This window comes from Danio rerio, chromosome 20 (assembly GCF_049306965.1).
Source record: "Danio rerio strain Tuebingen ecotype United States chromosome 20, GRCz12tu, whole genome shotgun sequence".
Taxonomy (NCBI): Eukaryota; Metazoa; Chordata; class Actinopteri; order Cypriniformes; family Danionidae; genus Danio; species Danio rerio.
The window spans coordinates 47,982,501-47,995,349 of NC_133195.1; the positions used below are offsets into that span (position 1 = coordinate 47,982,501).

Here is a 12,849-nt window from a genome sequence, read left to right on the forward strand (position 1 = left end):
GTAAACATTTTTTTTTTTGGTCCATTTGTAGTGGTCCATTAATTTTTTTTCTTTCTTTCTCAGAATTAGTGAAATTAATTTTAGTAGGCATATTTACGTAGCTTAATTTTTTTTTACTGAAATGGTTCCTCTTATTGGGGAAAACATTGCTATACATCAGGGGTCACCAATCCTGGTCCTGGAGGGCCGGTGTCCCTGCAGGGTTTAGTTCCAACTTGCCTCAACACACCTGCCTGGATGTTTTAAGTATACCAAGTAAGAGCTTGATTAGCTTGTTCAGGTGTGTTTGATTAGGGTTGGAGGTAAAATCTGCAGGGCACCGGCCCTCCAGGAACAAGTTTGGTGACCACTGCTATATGTTTAGGGTGTAAAAAATGTGTTTGTGTATCTATCTTTATTTTAAACTCACAGTTCAGCAGTTTTGGTGCAGCATTGAGAAATGTCTGTTTTATTTAAAAGTGGTTTATTGAACAAATTGTGTATCTGTTTATAAATAAATGTAATTATAATTAATACATATTGGAGATAAAATCTCAGATAATACTGTAAACTCATTCATTTTCTTTTCGGCTTTGTCCCTTCATTAATCTGGGGTCACCGCACCGCCAACTTATCCAGCATATGTTTTACTAAAAAAATTAAAGGCAGCAGTTAACATTGGTTGCCAAATCATTTGAATACAATTTCATTTCTCAAAAATATACAAAACTTGAAGCTTCAGATCAGTTTATGCATATGCAGTGGTTAAAAATACATGTTTAATGAACTAAAAGACACTGTGGCTCTGTCGTTAGCAGTGTCACCTTTGAGCAAGAAGGTCATTGTTTCGAGTCCTGATTGGACCAGTTGGCATTTCTGTGTGGAGTTATCATGTTCTACCCATGTTGGCATGGGTTTCCTCCGGGTGCTCCGCTTTTCCCCACAAGTCCAAAGACATGCCATATAGCTGAATTGAATAAACTAAATTGGCCGTAGTGTATGTGTGAATGTGAGTGTATCGGTGTTTCCCAGTACTGGGTTGCGGCCGGAAGAGCATCCACTGCATGAAATATATGCTGGAATAGTTGGCGGTTCATTCCTTTGTGGTGTCCCCTGTCACTAAGATGAATGAAATAAACTTTATTGGCATTCAATGTGGACTGCAAAGTAAGAATTTGATTGTACAGGGGACCTGCTCCTTTCTGTGCACATGACAAACAAAGTGAATCTACAAAGCGATTATTTACTTCCATGGGAGCACTGAAAAAAAAATCATTATTTAAATTCTTGAATCAGAGTCCCAATGTGTCTAATGCTGTACTAAGTGTGTTTTGTGTGTGTTTGTGTTGTCAGCGTGTGCTCTGGAGGTGCTGACCCTTTCTGAAGACCCCGGGCCTCGGCAGCTCTCAGCGGAGGAGCAGCGGCGACTGGAGGAGCAGGAGGAAAACACTTTGCGAGAGCTCCGACTCTTTCTCAGGGACGTCACAAAGCGGCTCGCCACTGACAAGCGCTTCCAGATCTTCAGCAAGCCTGTGGACATTGAAGAGGTGGGTTAACAGTAGGATGGTCAACCCTTAATTAGGCAACTTTTACATTAGCCAAAGACTTTCTCCAGAAGAAAAAAAGTATTAAAGGAAATACTGTGAAAGGATCGGCTCTGTTAAGCATCATTTGAGAAATATTTCAAATATTTCAACTTCAACTGGATATATTCAGTGGGGGAAACAAGTATTCAACACATTTTTTCTAATGGAGTTATGTCTGGTGATTGGCTGGGCCGTTCTACAGCTTGATTGTCTTTCTCTGAAAGCATTTAGGAATTTACTTGGCTTTGCTTTGGATCATTGTCTTGCTGAAATGTCCACCCTGGTTTCATCTTTATGATGATGAAGAGCAAATGGTTGCTAAATAACTTCTGAGAGATTTCAGCTGCTGTCTGGGCTTTTACTGCCTTTCTTCACCTCCCTTTCTTCATGTGTTCAATACTTTTTCCATTTGCCATTTCATTTTGTTACACATAACTTATAACATACATTGATCTCTTTAGTTGCTATCAACATCTGGTGAACATGTCAAGTCAACAGCACCTTTTGGAATATGTTTTCTGAGAAAAATGGTGACGTGTTGAAGACTTATTTCCCCCCCCCCCCTGTATATCAAGAATGAGCAACTTGGGTCTTGGGTACAGAACACTAATCAAACACACTTGAACGAGCTAATCAGTGTCTTCAACATCACTACAAAGCTACAGGCAGGTGTGTTTGTTTAGGGTTGGAGCTAAACTCTCCTGGACAGTGGCCCTCCAGGACACAAGTTGCCTTTCACTGATATATATGTGCTACGTATATACAGTTGAAGTCAGGATTATTTGCCAACCTTTAATTTTTTAAAAAATTTCTAAATGATGTTTAACAGAGCAAGGAAACTTTTACAGTATGTCTGATAACATTTTTTTATTTTGGAAAAAGATTTATTTGTTTTATCTCGGCTAGAATAAAAGCAGTTTTTAATTTTTTAAACACCATTTTAGGGACAAAATTATTAGCTCCTTTGAGCTATAATTATTCGATAGTCTACAGAACAAACCATCGTTATACAATAACTTGCCTAATTACCCTAACCTGCCTAATTAACCTAGTTAAGCCTTTACACACACACACACACACACACACACACACACACACACACACACACACACACACACACACACACACACGCACGCACGCACGCACGCACGCACGCACGCACACACACACTCACACTCACACTCATCTGCACTAGTCACTTTATGCAGACACACCATACTACCTCCCTATATGACACTGTCACTTTATCACAATTATCATGTTTACAAGGCTTTTTGCACTTTACTGTTCTTTATTTGCACAACTCTGGTTTACTTTGCACTCATTTGCTATATGCCCTTAATGTCATTGTATTGTTTATGAATTGTATTACCTATGTATATTTTTTAGACCACATTTTATGTACAATGTATATACTGTAAATTTTCTTTTTCTTAAAACTCTACTTTTTTAATATTAACCTTAATAAGCACCTTGGGTCTGAGAGTAACGCAATTTCCATTCTCTATATGTCTTGTACAAGTGGCTGAATTGACAATAAAAGCTGACTTTGACTTGACTTTGACTTTAAATGTCACTGTAAGCTGTATAGAAGTATCTTGAAAATATGTAGTAAAATATTATTTACTCTCATCATGGCAAAGATAAAAGAAATCAGTTATTAGAAAGGAGTTATTAAAACTATTATGTTTAGAAATGTGTTGAAAAGAATCCTCTCTCTGTAAACAGGGGCCTAATAATTCTGACTTCAACTGTATGTATGTATATATATATATATGTATATATATATATGTATATATATATATATATATATATATATATATATATATATATATATATGTATATATATATGTATATATATATATATATATATATATATATATATATATATATATATATATATATATATATATATATATATATATGCATATATTGAGATCATGAAACAGCCTAGTAATCCCAAGTAAGGGATTGTGATCTCGTGTCTGAGGGAAACAGGGGCCTAATAATTCAGGGGGACAAATAATTCTGACTTCAACTGTATTGAATATATATATATATATATATATTGAGGTCATGAAAGTTTAAAACAGCCTAGTAATCCCAAGTAACACTCCAGGTTTTTGTGTGTTTTTTTTTTGTTTTTGTTTTTTTCAATGAGTGCCCTATAAAGGGTTAATGCCGGTAGGGTCTTTACTCCATTCATTCAATATTACCATCTAATTGGCGGCACCTGTGGTTTATTTGCAACCCTCAGACCAAACAAATCAAATGATTGCCATTATGCAACAGCTTGCACGCACGATCGCTACCTAAATCAGTAAATTTAAGATGGCAATTAAAAAGTTCATCAATATAAGAAACAAACAAGTACAAGAGTGTGTCTGTGAATACAGAGAGAGGCATCTTTCACCCAGATCTCCTCAAGCATTTTGAGCTTGTTACAAGGTGAAGCTCAATAAGCCTGTCGAGATTATGTCTGGGTTATATTGATTTTGTTTTAATAATCATGCTGAACTCAAAGGTTTGATAGTAGTATTCAAACTTTTGTGGTAGGAATGGTTTTGAAATCAGGCTCACTATGACCCAGACATTTATAAATGAGTTATTTATTTTTTGTCTGTTCTTTAGGTGTCGGACTACCTCGAGGTTATCACACAGCCTATGGACTTGTCCGCCATCATGATGAAGATCGACAAACACAAGTACATGGTCGCCAAGGATTTTCTAGCAGACATTGATCTCATTTGCAGCAACGCGTTAGAGTACAATCCAGACAAAGACCCAGGAGGTAAATATACATTATAGAGCAGTTGAGTAAATAATGAAACTGCTATCTGTTTTTTTCATGATATTATATAAGGTGTTACAAGCATGTGGCTCGAAATACCTCATCCAGCCGGCCGTTATTATCTCTTGCTATAGTGGCAATCTTTTGGGGGTGGAAGAAAAAATATGCTGCAGGGTTCAACGCTAAGAATTTTCTACTGGCCCAATTGGGCCAGTGGTTCAGATTTTTACTTGCCCTGCCAATATTTTCACTGGCCCCACCAAAAAACAAAAAAAGGAAAAGTTAATAGCTATTTCTTGTTTTAAGTATCTTATTTAAAAAAATGTGTTTGAATCTAGAATTTTAATATTTTAAAAAGGTTAATAAATATAAAATGAGCAAATAGTCGCGTTGTACCCACGTAAATGTCTGCTTCCAAGACATTTTAGCCTCATAATTTGATGTTGCTGTCACTTTGCTGTACTGGTTTTTACCAGGTTACAAAAAAACGATATGCTCACGACATCCAATCAGATAAGTGGAACCGAAAAGCAATATGGTGTTTACGAAATCAAAGAGAACATAACACTAAAAGGCTAAAAAGCACAAACTGTTTCTCGATTCTAAGACTTATTCGATTATTCATACGCAATTGACAAATAGTTGCAGGTAAATTGAACTTTTTTGACAAGGCAGCACAGATCGAGCCAGTAACAATCCTGTCTATAGTCCCGAGCGCCTCACACGCTGGCCCCTGGCCATTAGGCAGTCCTTATTGTTGAGCCCTGTGCTGCTTTAGTGTGCTTCTTTAAATGCAAATGATCTGTTTTTTGGAGATGTTACAGATCTTGAAACGGTTACTCGGTCAGTGTAATGTTAATTTCATTATTTTAGTCTTCTTAATCATACTAGTTTAAGTCTAGTTGTAGTCGACTTCATTTGATAAGATTTTAGTTGACTTAATCTACTCTAGATTTAGTTGACTAGAATATATTTGCTTTAGTTTAAGTGTAATTTAATTAAAATATTGTATACAATTATTTATAAAAAATATTCTAACTTAAAATTAAATAAAAAAGTCTCGTTTTAAAAATTTGGAATATAGCTTTTCTATTAAAGACTAAAAAAAGATATGCATTGTTTATTCATACCAAAAGTAATAAGTCAAATTATGTGACTGCAATCAATCCGCATATAGAACAGTAGCCATCTGGAAATGCAGGATTGTGCAATTATTTAGCAAACCCTTTATTTTAACATGCTGAGCTACTAGACTTTTTAATCAGTTTGTTGAACAGTTTTAAGGAATAAATCTTTGACGGAGCTTACAATAGTTAAAGTTCACCTTGCAGTGTCAGTCTAAACCAAGCTTAACTGTTGTAGTTGGTGTTACAAGACACGGTGCTCAGCTATAGCACTGATTGAATAAGCAAAGTAATGATGTAGTATCCCATGTCTGCTGTGGACCAGTTACTTTTCAAATGTGCGTGTGTGCGTCACGCATCATACACCAAGATTAATTCTGATTGGATATATACCAAAATTCATCCCCAAATCACATTCTCGTCTCGTTTTTATTATTCAACGAAAATGTCAGTATCATTTTATTATAATTGTCGTCATCATCAATTAATTTGTGTTTAGTTTTCGTCTGTAGAAACTGGCGAAAATCTTACGTCAACGAAATTAACACTGCTCTGAAAACAACAAACTAAACTTCAGTATGTAATATATAAAGTGTAAAAATACTATTATCGTCACACTTTACAGTAAGGTTCCAATAGTTCCAACTCTTATCCAATCAGTTGGAGTTTGCTTAATCTCCCTGTGTTGGCATGGGTTTCCTCCGGGTGCTCCGGTTTCCCCAACAGTCCTAAGATTTGTGGTGTAAGTAAATGAGTGTGTTTGTGAATAAGTGTGTGTGCGTATTTCCTAGAAATGGGTTGCGGCTGGAAGGGTATCCGCTGCATAAAACATATGCTGGATAGGTTGGTGGTTCATTCCACTGTGGCGACCCCTGACAAAAAAAGGAACCCAGCCAAAGGAAAATGATGAATGAATGAATGTTTAATAGAGATGGACCATTTTGAGACTTTTCTACTAGTGTGCAAGAATGATTGAACAATTAGAAGTCTTTAATGTTAGATATAACATGTCTTTATTAGTAGAAATGATATGTGATGCATGTCTAAAGTTTATAGCAAGTTGTATAGGCATAAAGGATTGGTTAGTCACGTTCCAGTAGTTTTTATTTGTTGGCTAGTTGATTTAGAGGTAGTTTAATTGTGCTCTTTCCCAGTTCTTTATTTAGAGTTTTGATAACTCTGTTGCCATCTGAAAAAAAAAGCAGCAGTGATACTTGAAATGTAGAGGACATTAAATCAATGATTAATAGGACAGACTTGTCAGTTCTTCACGGAAAGATATGAGAATTTGAGGCCAATAAATGCAGCTAGATATTAACCCACTGACCTTTCCCTTTTTCAAAAGGCACAGGAAATCACTGTCGCTGATTTCTCCACAGAGGAAAAATGGCACTATAATGAGCAGTCTCCATAAAACCCATTCATCGCTTTAATGGACTTCTTGCTATTCTCTGGCCATACGGTCAGTCAGTTGGGACACTCTGGAGTGTAGAAAATGATGCGAGATATTTATTAGCGTTTATGGATGTGCAGTGTCTATACAGTACACATAGTAAAATTAAAAGTACTGCATTTAGACATAGAAACAGCACCTAAAACACTCATTTCCTATTTTCTGTTAACTTTTTATTCTTTTATTTTGAAATTATGTAAACAAATAAATATGACGATCAGCATATAATAGTGAGCTTAAAGAAACAAAATATAAGAGGCTCATAAATAATAATAATATTAAAAGTAATAATGCCAACAGCAACAATAATAGTGAAAATAAAAAGGATGAACTACAGAATAACTAAAAGAGATATACTAAAATTATTATGTATTAAAAAAAGAAGCTGAAAAAAGCGCAATGAACTACACTCACCGGCCACTTTATTAGGTACATCAGTCCAACTGCTTGTTAACACAAATTTTTTTATCAGCCAATCACATGGCTGCAACTCAATGCATTTAGGCATGTACACATGGTCAAGACGATCTGCTGCAATTCAAACCGAGCATCAGAATGGGGAAGAAAGGTGATTGAAGCGACTTTAAACGTGCCATGGTTGTTGGTGCCAGATGGGTTGATCTGAGTATTTCAGAAACTGCTGATCTACTGGGATTTTTCTTGCACAACCATCTCTAGGGTTTACAGAGAATGGTTTGAAAAAGAGAAAATATCCAGTGAGCACAGTGGGCGCAAATGCCTTGTTGATGGCAGAGGTCAGAGGAGAATGGCCAGACTGGTTTGAGCTGATAGAAAGGCAACAGTGGCAGGCTACAGCAGCAGAAGACCACACCGGGTGCCACTCCTGTCATCTAAGAACAGGAAACTGAGGCTACAATTCACACAGGCTCACCGAAATTGCACAATAGAAGCTTGGAAAAATGTTGCTTGGTCTGTTGAGTCTCAATTTCTGCTTCAACATTCGGATGGTAGGGTCAGAATTTGGCATCAACAACATGAAAGCATGGATCCGTTCTGCCTTGTATCAACGGTTCAGGCTGGTGGTGGTGGTGTAATGGTGTGGGGAATATTTTCTTGCCACACTTTGGGCCCATTAGTACCAATTGAGCATCGTGTCAACGCCACAGCCTACCTCAGTATTGTTGCTGACCATGTCCATACCTTTATGACCACAGTGTACCCATCTTCTGATGGCTACTTCCAGCAGGATAATGAAAAATGTCATAAAGTGCAAATCATCTCAGACTGGTATCTTGAACATGACTATGAGTTCACTGTACTCAAATGGCCTCCACAGTAACCAGATCTCAATTCAATAGAGCAGTTTTGAAATATGGTGGAACGGGAGATTCACCTTATGGATGCGCAGCCGACAAATCTGCAGCAACTGTGTGATGCTGTCATGTCAATATGGAGCAAAATATGAGGGAATATTTCCAGTACATTGTTGAATCTGTGCCATGAAGGCCAGCCCAAAATACTTAATTAAAAGATGAATAATGAACAGATATATTGAGATATTCGAAACTGTGCTGAATGAGGTCTACGACAATGAAGGAAACTTAGGAGAAGCCCAGAAACCATTCCTAAAACACTTAAACTTGCATAACTTAATGTATTATTGCTCCTTTTTAGACTCTGACAGCATGACAAAGACCATCTGTAAAGCCATTTAATGAAGCAAGCTGGCCTTTTGATGTAAAAGGTGAACTCTGTCTATACCATGCATTATTAAAAAAGAGGGTGCTCGTGTTAAATTCGTTTACACCATTGTTAGCAAGATGAAGATAGTGAGGTATTACCCTTTGATTTCTGATCATGTTGTTGGAAGTTAGAAGTCTGTTAGCTGCCTACTTCCAAACAACACTTTTGTTCTTCTTTTTGTCAGGACTTAACTCCCAGTTGTGTGGATTAATTGGTCAGCCAGTGAAGGTTGTTGGCTAAATGCAGCCGGTGCCTATGAATAAATCATAGTAGCCCATTTGCTGGGAGAACGTGGGTCATTTGTTTAAATGCAGCGTCCACAGAGGAGCCACTGAAGGAATGAGACAAAACGCAATTAGCTACTTTAATAAGGAAAGAGAAAGAGGCTTCTGGTCCATTTAGATCAGGGGAATTTGGGATTTAGGAGCTGTCAAAATTCCATTTGTTAAGCATTACTCTCACAACTGAAGCATGAATATTGCACTTAAAATCTAAGGTGTCCTTTCCCTTGCTATATAGGTATTATTATTATTTGTTGTTGTTGCTTTATAAGCTTTGCTTCTGCCATTGAAGTGCATTTCAGATGATTACAGAGAATAAAAATCTCTTATTCAAGAGAGTCCTGCAATAGTTGTTTGAATGACAGATAGATTCCTCGAAAATCTCTTTGAAATCACACCCCAGAAGTAGTTTTAAAATTACATCTTAGTATGCAAGTTTTTAAGGTTCTTCTAATTCGGATGATTAAATTCAGAGCTGCCTAATCCTGCCCCTGGACGTCAACCTTCCCTGCTGAGTTTCTTTACAGCCCTCTTCTAAAACTGACTGCTTAAACTTTGAAAACAGCATCCCAATTCATTTAGTTCACACTGCAGGTATTATCATTTCAGCGCATGGGAAAGTATATGGCTTTGAGAATGTAGTAAAACATTTGAATTCAAGTATGTACCGAACCCTTTGTTAGGTATGTTTTGCTTGTACCATTAAAGCTGCCTTGATTCTTTGTGGCATGATGTGCTGGAAACTTTGCTCAAAGATTCAGGTTCATATTGGCATAACAGGATCACACAGTTGCTGCAGATTTATTGGCTGTATATACATGATGTGAATCTTTCATCCCAAAGGTGCTCTGTTGGATTGTGATCTCGTGTCTGAGGAGGCTACTAGAGCAGTGAGCCTCAACCCCCGGGCCGTGGACTGATACCGGTCTGTGGATCAATTGGTAGCGGGCTGCAGAAGAAATAATTTATCTATCCAAGTTTGAACGATCTTTAATTTTGAAAAATCTTTTATTTTGAAAAATGACTGTATTCTCTTGGTTACGTTTCAGTCACTAAAGCAGCAAAATTTAACCCACAAGCTAGCAAAATGAGAAGGAAATAGACATCTTTGGAAAGTTTCTTTGTGAAGGGGAAAAGATCAGTTCAAACTGAGCATCAGAATGGGGAGGAAAGATGATTTAAGTGAACGTGGCATGGTTGTTGGTGCCAGATGGGCTGGTGTGAGTATTTCTGAAACTGCTGATCTACTGGGATTTTCATGCACAACCATCTCTGGGATTTACAGAGAATGGTCTGAAAAAGAGAAAATATCTAGTGAGTGGCAGTACTGTGGGCTGTTGATGCCAGAGGTCAAAGAAGAATGGCCAGACTGGTTCGAGCTGATAGAAAGGCAACAGACATTAATTATTCATTTGTCAACAAATCCAGGGAATCCAGCATGTCTGTGCAAGAAGATCAACTGCTGGAGATTGCAAACAAATGCGGCTGTTCATATCACATCTTTTCGTGTAAGTTCGTTACTTCCAATGGTATTGCGATCATATTGAGAGTGATGCACGCAAGTGGCGCAGCTCGCTCACAGCTTGTAGGCGCAACCAGTAAAAAAAAAAGCCTTCAGAGTGCTGCGAGTCCACCATGAGTCACGTGACAAGAACTGACCAATCAGCTTCATAACTTGTATGGAATATACACATTTCGGTAGACTAATTATTTCAGACAAACACTCAATGCTATTCAATTTTCTCCATGAATAAAACTTGTATCAGCAGGGGCGGACTGGCCATCTGGCAATTCTGGCAAATGCCAGAAGGGCCGAACCATTTTTTAAATGTGGGCCGGTCAGCTATTTTTTATAAATATTTTTATATGTATTGTTTTTACATGCAGGCAGCTTTTATCTCTTGCAAGATGTGAGTATTATGATGATGATGATGATAATAGTAATAATAATAATAATAAATGTCAAGCATTGGCCCAATCGACAATGACCGGCTGGTTTTGAGATGGCCAGACCCAATTAGGTTCTGGGTTAGGTTAGGTTAGGTTACGTGGACGTAATCAAAATCTGGCAAGAATGTCAAACAAATAGTAAGTGCAACACAAGCTAACTGTCAGAAATGGACCATAAAAAAGGAAAGGCGGTGCGGAAAAGCTCAGAGAAAGCAAAAAAAATTTAATAACAATAAAAAAAAAAATTTAAAACACTGCCAAAAGCCTAAAATTAACTGAAATAGTCTTGAAAGAGGGCAGCGCAGGGGTGCAAGAAGGTTGCTTTTTCGAGCCTCGGCTGGGTTAGTTGGTGTTTCTGTGGGGAGTTTGCATGTTCGCGTGGGTTTTCTCCTGGTTTCCCCTTTAAAGTCCAAACACATGTGCTGTAGGTGAATTGGGTAGGCTTAATTGTCCATAGTGCATGTATTTCACAGGTTTCACAGTGGGTTGCACCTTGGAGGGCATCTGCTGCGTAAAACATATGCTGAACAAGTTGGCGGTTCATTCCGCTGTGGTAATCCAGATTAATAAAGCTGAAAAGATAATGAATGAATGAAACGATTGCATATAAATTTGTTTTTGTTCCAGTCACATACATTAAATGTTTAAATATCTATTAAATATTATGGTACTGCTTATATTATTTCACCATCAGGAGACCAATATAAGTAGTGAATGTGCGTATCCGTGCATGGGGCTGTGTCAGTGTGGTAATGTGGGCTGGTGTGTCTACAGTGCCAGGACTGATTTTTAGTCCCAGTCCGCCCCTGTGTATCAGAGTTGCAGCAATGTTTTGTCAGCTTGACATTATATGAGAAAATGGTTGATGGTCACCTAGCGCATCCCTCATTGTTATATTTGTGTTTTTGTCTGTCTATACTGAAAAGAAAACCAGTGTTTCCAAGCTAAAACGCGGTCGTTAGCATTCCCAAAACAATCAATTTCATGAGTAGGATAAACCAGAGTAGTGAGGACACCAGGGATAACCACATTAAAATCTATGCATATATTATTAAAACGAAAATGTACCTGTCTAAATGACACCTATGGCAGTATGGGTCCAAACCTCCATGTTGTTTATGCCAAATTCTGGAAATAATATTAATATTGTATATAAAATTATTGTAGCAGAAATCAACTCTCATCAGACCAAGCAATAAGTTTTCAATCTTCTATAGTGCAGTTTTGGTAAGCACCAGCACTCTAGCCTCAGTTTTCTGTTCTTAACTAAAAAGAGTGTCGCCAGTGTGCTTTTATGCTGCTGTATCTCATCTGCTTCAAGTTTTAGCATATTGTGTGTTCAGATGTGCTCTTCTAAAGACCTTTGCTATTTCAGTTATTGTGGGCTTCATTTCAGCTAAAACCATAAGAATGATCTTGACATTCTTGGGATCTCTGGCATCAACAAGGCATCTTGTTCACTGAACTACTGCTTGCAGAACAAAAATTATCTGTATTTAAATGTCATGTTTTGTCTGGTGCAAACAGCCAAACTGCTTATGACACAGGGTTGCAATGTAACCTGCTCACCTACTGTTTACGTTCCTAATATTTATGTTATTAGCTAATAACCACCTCATGGGGAACTCTGTATCTGCGTCTCATTTCGGAGTCTGCTACTGTCCAATGGAGGTTGCAGTTCGATCACAGACACATACTCTGAGCACCTTTATGTTCGAATGAACTAAATAAGCAATTTTCCACCAAGGCAACACAGGGTGCTGAAATGTAATTGGCTTAAGTGGCATTGGGCGGGTTAAAGGAACCAAAACAAAGAGACATTTTGACACGTAACACACATTTTCAAAGTAGAATATCTGACTTTAGCATTATTTTTCAGATAAAGAATTTTTACTTAGCATGTTTCTTAAATGTCTACAAAACACATTATGCTAATTTTATGCTTTAGAAAAGTAAAAAAACTTACATACAGCACCTTTAA

The 12,849-nt window shown here is 37.4% G+C and overlaps 1 protein-coding gene across 2 annotated transcripts in view; it reads left to right on the top strand.

The window, feature by feature from the left end:
• Nucleotides 1-12,849, top strand: part of atad2b (ATPase family AAA domain containing 2B) — a 203,464-nt gene that overhangs the window by 88,085 nt on the left and 102,530 nt on the right. For both annotated transcript variants that reach the window (NM_001365966.1, NM_001365967.1), the window contains exons 21-22: nt 1,333-1,526; nt 4,197-4,356. In NM_001365966.1, the coding sequence (NP_001352895.1) occupies nt 1,333-1,526; nt 4,197-4,356 (354 nt within the window). The remainder of the gene's footprint in view (nt 1-1,332; nt 1,527-4,196; nt 4,357-12,849) is intronic.